The sequence below is a fragment of the Corylus avellana genome, chromosome 7, assembly GCF_965113065.1.
Source record: "Corylus avellana chromosome 7, dhCorAvel1.hap1.2, whole genome shotgun sequence".
Classification (NCBI taxonomy): Eukaryota; Viridiplantae; Streptophyta; class Magnoliopsida; order Fagales; family Betulaceae; genus Corylus; species Corylus avellana.
In genome coordinates this window covers 15,781,505-15,794,577 of record NC_142496.1, presented here as the reverse complement: position 1 = coordinate 15,794,577, position 13,073 = coordinate 15,781,505, and the positions used below count along the sequence as shown (strand labels likewise).

The window sequence follows — 13,073 nt, the reverse complement described above, 5'->3', positions numbered from 1 at the left end:
TGGCGTATACTCTAACTCTTTTCTTTTCTAAGGGATTTAGCATGGTGTATACTAAGTTGTTCCTTAGGAAAGCATATGTTCTATGAAAATCGACAAACACATGAGGCCTAGGGCATGGCATATACTCCCGGTTCCCCATGTTGATTAACCCAAGAATCGCGGTGTGGATTCTTTTGTTACTTATGTTAAACCCAGGACTCGGCTATTCAAATTGATTTAACTAACTAGTCCATACCACATGTATATGTTGATCAGGCACACACATATGAGGAATTCGTGCAAGTAGGCATTAATCAAGTTAAATAGCACAACAAGATCATCACAAGGGCGCCAATATTGAAATATTAACTAAACATAACTAGGGCTTCAATCTAGCCCTTCTAATTAAATTAGCTACACATAAAATTGATGTTAAACATCTTCATAAATAAAAGAAAAGAAAAGAAAAGAATAAATTCGAGACTTGAACTTCAAGAGCTCCTCTTCCTCTCCTTACAAAGCATACACATTCTAAAGGCTTAAGGGTCTATTTATAGGCTTTAGAAGTCCTTGACAAAGTAGTAAACCTAGGGATTTCGTAGGGTTTCAAAACCTATTACAATTTGGAGTTGGAAAACCCTAATATGGAAAGAATGGCAATCTGGCTGCCACTTGATATGTCTCCTGTGCACGGGTGCAATCGATCGCAACCCATGTGCGCTCGATCGCAGGTCTGCGATCGATCCTCTTCTGGCATGTGCTTGATCGCTCCTGGCCTGGATTGTGCTTTGTCTTCTCGGGTACTGCGCTCGATTGCAGGTACCCTGTGATCGATCGCAGTGTCAGAGAGCTCCCAATTTTCCATCTTCTCTCTTTTGAGCCCAAATCATCTAGATTTACTTCATTTTCTTCCAAAAGCCTACAAAAGTATGAAAAACACAAAAAAGAATTAAAATGACCTAATTAACCAAAACCAAAGGATTAAAACATGTAAGTTAAGGGCTGAAAATATGAATATTTTAGCACTTATCAAAGAGACAAAAAAAAAAAAAAAAAAAAACAAAACAAAAACAAAAACAAATAAGCAAATAAACTGAAAATTTGAAAGGAAAGAACAATTCAGCAATGAATATGTTGTAGGAAAAACTTGTTGTGTCAAATTAAATTACTCGCAAGTGTACAAATCGTTTGCAGTGAAAGGGTTTACAAGTGCGAGGTTGATCCCACAAGGAATTGTGTTTTTGAAAGCAAATTTAAATCTAAATCAATTGAACCCTAACCTAGTTCCAAAATTTGAGAGATTGTTCTGTGAATGAAAAATTAAAAGCATGAACAAAATTAAATTGAAAGTAATTATTGACGAAGCACTAGGGTTTCGGAATCCGCACTCACAAATTCATAGCAACATAGTTCCATGACCTATAATATTTCCCAAAGTTCTCACAAATAAATCTTAGTTATGTTTTACTTTTGCTTCTAATAATTAATCAAAACATCCCATGTATCCATTCATTACCCAAATCACAAAAGAAATCCAATTTTAATTAAATCATCAACTGTATCCGTAAATCACAAGAAGATATCCAATATTCATCAAAACATCAATTGTATCTAGAGAATAAATCACAAAGGAAATCCAATTTTTAGAAAATAAAACCAAGCAATCAATAGTATTAAATTATCTCAAATTATCAAATATATCCTTGAATCACAAAAGATATCCAAGAATCATTCAATACAATTGATTTGAAGTAAAAAAATAGGGCAATTAAATTATTAAATTGGGAAACACTACATACATGAAACAAAGTTGCTAATCATAAGTTAGGCTTCATCCTCAACCTTAGTTGAAGGTTTAGCCTCTCATAGTATTGAAAGACAAGACAAAATTAATGGAATTCATAATGAAAAATTGAGTACTTACAAATATGAAATCATAAACTTGAGATCCAAAAGTTAGGAAACACTAAAACTCTTTTCTTTCTCCTCTGGAATTTCGTAATTCGTAGCCCCGTCAACTAATTTGATGACTTCTATATTTATAGGCCTAAAACTAGGGTTTACAAATTGCATTAGCATTAAAATTGTAGCCAGGTCAGACAAGTGCGCTCGATCGCACACTTGCTGCGCTCGAGCTCACTCGAGCACATAGAATGCCCACTGCCGCACAGGCATGCGTGCGCGCTGGAACTTAACTTAGGCATAGCTACACTCAATCGCGGGTGTGCTGGGCGCGAGCGCAGCTTCGCTCAAGTGTAGAAACTTGTGCTCGATCCCATGTCCGTTGGCAACTTTTGTCCAAAGTATGCAACTTTCACATAAAACCCTTAGTTTTCCCATAACAACCTATAAAACATTAAAAACACAAAATTAACCAAGAACATCAGATTATAACGCCATTAAAGGATTAACTAATGTAAATTAAGGGATTCAAATATGCAATATTTAGCACATATCAATATACAATATTCAGCACTTATCACTCCGCCAATGTGCTCAACGTGTTACATAGTTCGTCCTCCTCCCATCCTCCCTTCTTGGCCTTAGCTGCCACCTCTAGTTTTGTCTCTATCCCCATCCTTTTCTTGGAGCATCGAGGTGGGCTTTCTAGAGAATAGTGATGTGTGCCAAATATTGCATATTTGGACCCCTTAATTTACTTGTGTTAATCCTTTAGCTGTGTTATTATCTGATGTTCTGTGTTAGTTTTGTGTTTTTAGTATTTTGTAGGTGTTGAAGAAAAACTACTTTTTGGAAGAAAACATACTTTGAGAAGACCTAGCTGATGTGGTTAAGTTTAACAAAATCCAAGAAATGGGTAAATCGGATTAAGGATAAGATTGGATAAAATTTCGAATTGGATTCAAATTCAGATTCTACACGTCTCAGTATTTTGACCATAACTTTTCGGTCACATATACGATTGAGGTGATTCAAGTGGCGTTGGAAAGCTAACTCAAAATACTATAATTCATTGTGAAATAGGATTTTCCTAATTTGGACGTTTACTATTCCAAAATCGTCCCGTAATTAAATGGTACAAACCTGGACGAATTGTATCCGATTTCAACTTGTAAAACCCTAAGTTTTAGGTCTATAAATAGGGAATTATCAGATTAGTTGAGGGGGCTACGAATTTGAAGATTGCAGAGGAGAAAGAAGAGAGTTTAAGGTTTTCCTAACTTTTGAATCTCTACTTTGTGATTCTTATTTGTAAGTACTCGATTTTACATTATGAATTCAATCAATTTTGTTTTGTCTTTCAATAACATGAGAGGCTAAACCTTCAACTAAGGTTGAGGATGAAGCCTCACTTATGATTAGCAACTTTGTTTCATGTATGTAATATTTCCCAATTTAATGGTTTAATTGCTCTATTGTTTTACTTCTAATCAATTGGATTGAATAACTCTTGGATATCTTTTGTGATTCAAGGATACACTTGATGATTTAAGATTATTCAATACAATTGATTGCTTGGTTTTCTTTGTTAAAAATTGGATTTCCTCTGTGATTTATTCTCTGGATACAATTGATGTTTTGATAAAGATTCGATATTTTCTTGTGATTTACGGATACAGTTAATGATTTGATCGAATATTGGATTTCTTTTGTGATTTGGGTTATGAATGGATACATGGGATCTTTTGATTAATTCTTTGAAGCAATAGTAAAACAAACTTAAGATTTATATGTGAGAACTTTGGAGAATATTATAGATCATGAAATTATGTTGTTATGAATTTGTGAGTGCGGATTCCGAAACCTTAGTGCTTCGTCATAAGATTTCAATCACTTTAAATTGCTCATGCTTTGGCTTTTTCATTCAAACAAAAAAAACTCTCAAAAATTTGGAACTAGACTAGGGTTTAATTAATTTAGATTTAAAATTGCTTTCAAGAATACAATTCCCTGTGGGTTCGACCTCGCACTTGCAATCCATTAACTACAATTGATTCGTGCACTTGCGAGTTAAATAAATTTGCACAACAAGTTTTTGGCGCCGTTGCCGGGGAATTGTTTATTTTTTGGAACCAATTTATTTCTAGATCGGTTTTATTCTTCTACTAGTTATAATTAGGATTTTATTTTTCTGCAATTTGTTTTGTTTTATTTGTGTTACTAATACAAATAAAAAAAAAATAAAAAAAGATTTTTCTTTTTGTTTTTTGTTGTTGTTTTGTTTGCGTTACAGCCCTGCTACGATCGAGCACACTTGTGGCCAAGACAGCAACTGCAATAGTTCAGTAGATTTTTGCCAAAATCTTTTGGTCCTTTTTTGTGAGTTTTTAGTTTCTGTTTAAATTAATTTCTGCTTGCAATTGTGTTTAGTTAGTTTAATATAATTTAATTTAGTTCAATTCATTTCAGTTTTTAGTTTGTTAGTTTGTTAGGTTGTTAGTTCCTTTTTGCATGTTCGGTCGTAGATCTTTAAATCAGGAGTTAAACACTTTTGATCCCGAAATTGAAAGAACGGCGAGAGAGAATCTAAGACAGCCACCAAACTCACCCACCAATTCTCAAAGTTCCGAGTCTGATTCGGAAAAGTCTGTTAAGATGGGAGAACGAAATCAACCTAGATCCCTCAGGGAGCTGTTCGTACCCAATATTACCAACACACCATCGTGTATAGTGTTGCCAGCTACTCGCTTCGAGCTGAAGCCGAGTACAATAGGCCACCTTCCTGCATTTAGAGGATTAGAGAATGAGGATCCATATGTTCATGTGAGGATTTTTTTGGAAATTTGCGACATTGTTAATACACAAAATGCCCCAGCAGAAGCGGTGCGCCTTCGGTTATTCCCTCTGTCCCTACATGATAGGGCGAAATCCTGGCTACTCAACAATAGACCTGGATCTATCACTTCTTGGGATATGTTGCAAAGCAAGTTTTACCACAAGTTCTTCCCAATTTCCAAAATCAATGCCCTCCGTCTACAGATCACCAATTTCAGACAAAAAGAAGGGGAAAGATTCACTGATAGCTGGGAGAAGTTTAAAGAGCTTACTATAAAATGCCCACCCCACGGGTTTGAGAATGAGGTGCTAGTTCAAATTTTCTACAGGGGACTAACACCAAGTGAGCGAAACTCGCTTGAGACGATGAATGGTAGAGAATTCTTAAGTCTTACTGGGGATGAAGCTTATAAAACTTTGGATGAAATGGCTGAACGAGCGCAACAATGGGATTTTCAAGATAGTTGGGACAGACAACAACCCGCTCCCAAGACAGGAAGCATCTATGAGGTGAGGAACGATGCTGAATTAAGGGAGGAGTTCAAGGTTCTCAGGCGTCAGTTTGACACTATGGTCCTAAACAAACCAGTGAATGCAGCAGATACTTACCACGTTGGTGCATGCGGGTTATGTGATAGTCAAACGCACTTCACTCAAAACTGCCCAACTCTGTCAACAGAGTACCCAATTGAGCAAGTCAATGCCTTCAATGAGTACAAAAAACCCACCACTGGGCTGTTTTCCGAAACTTACAATCCAGGGTGGCGGAATCACCCTAATTTCTCTTGGAAGCAGAATCAACCACTGAACCAGAGAGATACATCCATTCAAGCTCAGAATCAGTTCAGGCCATCTCACCAAACTCAACCTCCTGCTTATCAATCCACCACTCAAGGGCCACAGCCTGCACCACAGTCATCACTGGAAGACATGATGAAAGCATTCATGCAATCAATGGATACGAACATACAAGATATGAAGAATGCTACCATGAGCAACTCCCAAGCTATACAAGAGCTCAAGAATTCCAACTCCCAATCTGTACAAGAGCTAAAAGGTTTCACCAACCAAGCTGTACAGGAGCTGAGGAATTCCAACATGGCTAATGGCAGAGACATACAAGAACTTAAGCAGGCCATGATCAAGGTAGAAGGACAAGTTGGCCATATAGCAAATCAAGTGGGGGAAAGAGAAAGAGGGAAGTTCCCTAGTCAACCTGTGCCTAACCCAAAAGGGCAATTTGTGATTGGAAGTTCCTCTGCCTCTACGCATGGTCAGGATCATGTACAAGCCATCACCACTTTGAGGTCAGGCAAACAGGTGGATAATCAAGTGGTCATGCCTGAAGAGGCCACTAAGGTTGCAGAAGAGAAGGAAAACCTGGACAAGCCTGCGGAAGACACAGGACCGGACATTGCCATTCCGATTACTGAGGATCCTTCCAAAAAGTATATACCCAAAGCTCCATATCCAGAAAGACTGAAACAGCCAAAGAAGAGCTCGAAGTTCGATGATATTTTGGAAGTGTTCAAGCAAGTGCAGATAAACATTCCATTCCTAGATGCCATCCAGCAAGTGCCTTCTTATGCCAAATTTCTGAAGGATTTGGTCACCATCAAGAGAAAGACGAACGTCCCCAAGAAAGCTTTCCTGACTGAGCAGGTCAGCTCTATCTTGCAATACAAGATGCCTGTAAAGTATAAGGACCCTGGATGTCCTACCATTGCTTGCAAGATTGGTGACAATCGAGTTGAGAAAGCTCTGTTGGATTTGGGGGCCAGTGTAAATCTACTGCCATATTCAGTATTTGTTCAGTTGGGATTGGGAGAGTTGAAATCCACTTCAATTACACTTCAGTTGGCTGACAGATCTGTGAAGGTTCCAAGGGGAATTATTGAAGACGTGCTGATCAAAGTTGATAAGTTCTACTACCCTGTGGACTTCATTGTCTTAGATACAGAGACGGAAAATGCAGAAATTCAAGTTCCAATCATATTAGGGCGTCCCTTTTTAGCAACAGCTAATGCCCTAATCAACTGTAGAACTGGAGTCATGAAGATATCATTTGGAAACATGACAGTGGAACTGAACATCTTTGATATCAGCAAGCAGCCATTTGAGTATGAGGAGGTCAGAAGCACATGCTTAATTGAGGAGATAGTAGAGAAAACTGTCAATGAACCAGATATTGAAGACCCCTTGGGAGAATGCCTGATTGCACTGGGAAGTGACATGGCACTGGACACTTTATTGGAACAAGCTGACGCCTTGTTAGACTCAACTCCTGAGATAAAGACGGAGACTACAGAAATTACTTTGACATCGTCCCCTGATCCATCTTCATTAGCAGCTGAGCCTGTCAAGCGGGAGTTGAAGCCTCTACCAGACACCCTGAAGTACAAGTATTTGGATCCTATAGAATCTCTGCCTGTGATCATTGCTGCCGATTTGGATAGTGATCAGGAACATGAGCTGCTAGAAGTTTTGAGAGAGCATAAAGAAGCAATCGGGTGGTCAATAGAAGATATCAAAGGAATCAGCCCTGCAATTGTGATGCATAAGATTCATCTGGAAGAAAATGCTAAAACTTCTCGCGAGCCACAGAGATGGTTGAATCCGGCCATGCAAGAGGTAGTTCGAGCAGAGGTAATTAAACTTCTGGATGCGGGAATCATATACCCAATCTCTGACAGCAAATGGGTGAGTCCCATTCATGTGGTGCCAAAGAAGGCAGGGATTACAGTTATCAAGAACAAGGAAAATGAGTTGGTCCCCACTCGTGTGCAGTCAGGATGGAGAGTGTGCATTGACTACAGGAAGTTAAATGCCGTGACAAGAAAAGACCATTTTCCTCTACCTTTCATCGATCAGATGTTGGAGAGATTGGCAGGCCATGAGTACTACTGTTTCCTTGATGGTTACTCCGGCTACAACCAAATTCCACTGGACCCCGAAGATCAAGAGAAGACTACTTTCACTTGTCCGTTCGGTACGTTTGCCTATCGCCGTATGCCGTTTGGATTGTGCAATGCACCCGCCACTTTTCAGCGATGTATGATCAGCATCTTTTCAGATATGGTTGAACGTCACCTGGAGATCTTCATGGATGACTTCTCAGTCTTTGGTTCATCATTTAGGGAATGTCTACATCATCTCACATTGGTGCTGGTACGGTGCAAGGAGAAGAATTTGGTTCTGAATTGGGAAAAATGCCACTTCATGGTGAAACAAGGAATTGTTTTAGGGCATGTAATTTCCCACAAAGGTATCGAGGTTGACAGAGCTAAGGTTGATCTGATATCTAACCTTCCGCCCCCGCGGACAGTTAAGGAGGTTCGGTCATTTCTGGGACATGCTGGGTTCTACAGAAGATTCATCAAGGACTTCAGCAAGATAGCAAGACCTCTATGTAATCTATTGGCAAAAGATGTTCCTTTTGACTTCAATGACAAGTGCCAGACAGCCTTTGAGATTCTGAAAAAGACCTTAACTTCTACACCAATCATTCAGCCACCTAATTGGGGGGTTCCGTTCGAGATAATGTGTGATGCCTCTGATTATGCTGTGGGAGCCATTTTGGGTCAGCGAGTAGAGAAGATTCCACATGTCATATACTATGCCAGCAAGACTCTGAATGATGCACAACTTAACTACTCCACTACTGAAAAGGAGTTGTTAGCTGTAGTGTTTGCTCTGGATAAGTTTAGATCTTACTTGCTAGGATCTAAAGTCTTAGTCTACTCTAATCATGCTGCGTTGAAATATCTATTGTCAAAGAAAGATGCTAAATCTCGTCTCATCCGGTGGATTCTATTGCTACAAGAGTTTGATATTGAAATTCGGGACAAGAAGGGTTCCGAGAATGTGGTAGCTGATCATCTATCCAGGCTGGTTGTGGACTTTAATGAAAATGCTGTGCCGATTACTGAGACATTTCCTGATGAACAACTTATGTACATCTCTCAAAATTCTGCACCATGGTTCGCAGACATAGTGAACTACCTTGTCACTGCCCAGATACCATCGCATTGGACCAGGCAAGACAAATCAAAATTCTTGGCTGGGGTGAAGTACTTCTTTTGGGATGATCCTTACCTGTTCAAATACTGCCCAGATCAGATTATAAGGAGATGCATTCCTGAAAATGACCAGCAAAATGTCCTATCTTTTTGCCATGATCATGCATGTGGAGGCCACTTTAGTTCTAAAAAGACCGCGGCGAAGATTCTTCAAAGTGGATTCTATTGGCCCTCTATTTTTCGTGATGCCCATGCCTACTGTTCAGCCTGTGATAGATGCCAGAAGTTGGGGAGCATTGGAAGAAGGAATATGATGCCGCTGAACCCGATCCTTATTGTGGAGCTGTTTGATGTTTGGGGCATTGATTTCATGGGTCCCTTCCCTAATTCTTATGGGTATCTTTTCATCCTTGTGGCGGTGGATTATGTTTCCAAGTGGGTGGAGGCTATTGCCTGCAAGACTAATGATCACAGAGTCGTGTTGCAATTTTTGAAGGAAAATGTGTTCGCACGTTTTGGGACACCACGTGCCATCATCAGTGATGGGGGGAAGCATTTCTGCAACCGATATTTTGAGCAACTCATGAAGAAGTATGGTATTACTCATAAAGTTGCAACTCCCTACCATCCTCAGACAAGTGGGCAAGTTGAGATATCCAACAGAGAAATCAAGAGGATATTAGAAAAGACGGTGAACCTGACAAGGAAGGACTGGTCTCTTCGACTCAATGACGCTCTGTGGGCATACCGGACTGCATTCAAGACTCCAATTGGCATGTCTCCCTACCGACTCGTGTATGGCAAGGCTTGTCACCTCCCTGTGGAATTGGAGCACCGGGCTTATTGGGCTATAAAGCAGCTAAATTTCAACCTCACCAAGGCTGGTGAGCAAAGGAAGTTACAGCTAGATGAATTAGAAGAATTGAGGAATGATGCCTACAACTGTGCCAAGCTATACAAAGATCAGATGAAGAAGATCCATGACCAAAACATTTTGAGAAGATCATTTGAAGTTGGTCAAAAAGTCCTCCTTTACAACTCACGTCTGCATCTGTTTCCAGGAAAGCTCAAATCCCGATGGACTGGACCATTCATAGTGCGTGCAGTTTCTACTCATGGAGCCATCGAAATCCAGGATCCTAAGAATGGAAGTGCTCTCAAGGTCAATGGTCAGCGGTTGAAGCCATTCTTGGAACTGGAAATTTCGGAGAGTGAGGAATTGCCTTTGGAAGATCCTACGTCGTCTACTTAATCATCAGCGGTGAAAAGTCTGGCTGAAGACTGTAAACTTAGCGCTTATGGGAGGCATTCCTTTTTCTTTGGTATTTTTAGTCATTTTTTGTGTTGTTTCGTCTATCTTCATTTTTGTTTTATTTTTGTGTTTTTCAGGACATGTGTTATTATGAGTAAGTTTGGGGGTCGTCTCTTTGCTCACTCTGGTTCCTTATACCTCTTGGTATTGTGTTTCTGCCTACATTGAGGACAATGTGTGATTCAAGTTTGGGGGTATGGAAAAACACTTTGTCTATCTTTGTCTATTTATTTTTGTTTTTATTTGTTTAGTTTTATTTGTCTTTTTGTGTTAAAAAAAAAATAAAAAATTATGCTATGTATTTGTCAAGTTTGAGTTAAACTGTGACTGTGGTTTGCATTTCATTAGCTTTCTTAAAGGGTTGAACACATCATTATGTCATTTGGAGTCTGAGTCCTTTGACTTATTTTTGGGTAAAAGAGATTTCACTTGTTTTGAGATAAATTTTTATGAGCACATTAGCATGTTTTCTGTGAGGTATGATGTTTGAGCTTAAGCTTGTTCTCTTTGAGATTTGTTGGATGACCTATTGATGAATAACCATTGGCTTGCAAGATATAAAAAAATAAAAAAGTAAATAAATAAATAAAAAGATAAGGAAAAAGAAAAGAAAGATCATGTTGAGTTTTTCGCTGAGTAACCAGACCTCTTGCCTCATTAAGCATTGAGTGTTCGTGTCAAAAGGTGTGAAATTCAATATTGATTTAAGATATGGTTAGTCTGGCTTCGTAGCCTTTTTGACTTAAGTTACTAAGCCCTTAGAGATGTTTTACATCTAGTGCCCTAAAGCCACCTGGCTTGGGAGTCATTGGCCTAACACTTGTTACATGGGTCAATTAGAAAGCTTAAGGGAGTTAGACACTACAAAGCCTGTTAAAAAAAAAAAAAAAAAAAAAAAAATTGCATATCTTGCCTTGGTTGTTTCATCTGTTAGGGATTCTTACAAATTTTATGGAACTTGCCTTGAGTTTAAGCTGAAAGCTTCATGATTGTATGCTAATTACACTTTACACATTTCAGAACATATGAAGTCTAAATTGTTCATTTATGAGTGGTTTGATTCTGGATTTCCTTTTGATAGTGATGATGGTGTTTGTCTTTTTAAGTTTGCTCATGAATAAGAACCATGGTTTATGTGAAACTGCTTTCTTGTTAACAACATAGTACTACAATGTTTGTGGGTATCATTCCTGTTAAGCCCTCACGAGACTTCACTCGTCCACTAGGGATGCCTAGGGGTTTAAAAGGCTTGTTGCATATGCTAAATGCAATCGTCTCTCCCACGAAAGAGGATTTATGTTTTGTTTTGTTTTGTTTTCATTCTATTTTTCGTTTTGTTTTGCTAAGGGACTAGCAAAAGTTAAGTTTGGGGGTGTTTGATGTGTGCCAAATATTGCATATTTGGACCCCTTAATTTACTTGTGTTAATCCTTTAGCTGTGTTATTATCTGATGTTCTGTGTTAGTTTTGTGTTTTTAGTATTTTGTAGGTGTTGAAGAAAAACTACTTTTTGGAAGAAAACATACTTTGAGAAGACCTAGCTGATGTGGTTAAATTTAACAAAATCCAAGAAATGGGTAAATCGGATTAAGGATAAGATTGGATAAAATTTCGAATTGGATTCAAATTCAGATTCTACACGTCTCAGTATTTTGACCATAACTTTTCGTTCACATATCCGATTGAGGTGATTCAAGTGGCGTTGGAAAGCTAACTCAAAATACTATAATTCATTGTGAAATAGGATTTTCCTAATTTGGACGTTTACTATTCCAAAATCGTCCCGTAATTAAATGGTACAAACCTGGACGAATTGTATCCGATTTCAACTTGTAAAACCCTAAGTTTTAGGTCTATAAATAGGGAATTATCAGATTAGTTGAGGGGGCTACGAATTTGAAGATTGCAGAGGAGAAAGAAGAGAGTTTAAGGTTTTCCTAACTTTTGAATCTCTACTTTGTGATTCTTATTTGTAAGTACTCGATTTTACATTATGAATTCAATCAATTTTGTTTTGTCTTTCAATAACATGAGAGGCTAAACCTTCAACTAAGGTTGAGGATGAAGCCTCACTTATGATTAGCAACTTTGTTTCATGTATGTAATATTTCCCAATTTAATGGTTTAATTGCTCTATTGTTTTACTTCTAATCAATTGGATTGAATAACTCTTGGATATCTTTTGTCATTCAAGGATACACTTGATGATTTAAGATTATTCAATACAATTGATTGCTTGGTTTTCTTTGTTAAAAATTGGATTTCCTCTGTGATTTATTCTCTGGATACAATTGATGTTTTGATAAAGATTGGATATTTTCTTGTGATTTACGGATACAGTTAATGATTTGATCGAATATTGGATTTCTTTTGTGATTTGGGTTATGAATGGATACATGGGATCTTTTGATTAATTCTTTGAAGCAATAGTAAAACAAACTTAAGATTTATATGTGAGAACTTTGGAGAATATTATAGATCATGAAATTATGTTGTTATGAATTTGTGAGTGCGGATTCCGAAACCTTAGTGCTTCGTCATAAGATTTCAATCACTTTAAATTGCTCATGCTTTGGCTTTTTCATTCAAACAAAAAAAACTCTCAAAAATTTGGAACTAGACTAGGGTTTAATTAATTTAGATTTAAAATTGCTTTCAAGAATACAATTCCCTGTGGGTTCGACCTCGCACTTGCAATCCATTAACTACAATTGATTCGTGCACTTGCGAGTTAAATAAATTTGCACAACAAATAGCCTGCAGTTAACTTATAACTGACTAACAGGATCACCCATAACAAGTCAAAGTAAATATAAGCGGAAGGTGAAATTATATGATCTGAGATTTTTATAACCATGAGGTGTAAAAGCACTATCATCAACCAATGACTCAGAACTCTTAACCAGAAGTAATAATTACCAATTAAACCTGGTACAGTGAAATATTCGTCCAATATCTACATCATAGTGAATCCTCTTGTTTCTATAGATGACAACCTGATAAGCCGCAACTACTGCGTAAGTCTA

The 13,073-nt window shown here is 38.0% G+C and overlaps 1 protein-coding gene and 1 non-coding gene across 2 annotated transcripts; one reads left to right on the top strand and one right to left on the bottom strand.

Annotated features, from left to right (window-relative positions):
- The first annotated feature begins 4,536 nt into the window (after nucleotides 1-4,536).
- Nucleotides 4,537-9,987, top strand: LOC148584546 (uncharacterized). Its single transcript, XM_088518495.1, has 4 exons — nucleotides 4,537-4,775; nucleotides 5,046-5,622; nucleotides 5,851-7,495; nucleotides 7,961-9,987. Exons 1-4 carry the CDS (start codon nucleotides 4,537-4,539, stop codon nucleotides 9,985-9,987), a joined length of 4,488 nt encoding a protein of 1,495 aa, XP_088374621.1.
- Nucleotides 4,906-5,012, bottom strand: LOC132176765 (small nucleolar RNA R71). Its single transcript, XR_009439619.2, has one exon. It is a non-coding gene; the product is annotated as a small nucleolar RNA R71 (small nucleolar RNA).
- Nucleotides 9,988-13,073: the final 3,086 nt, after the last annotated feature.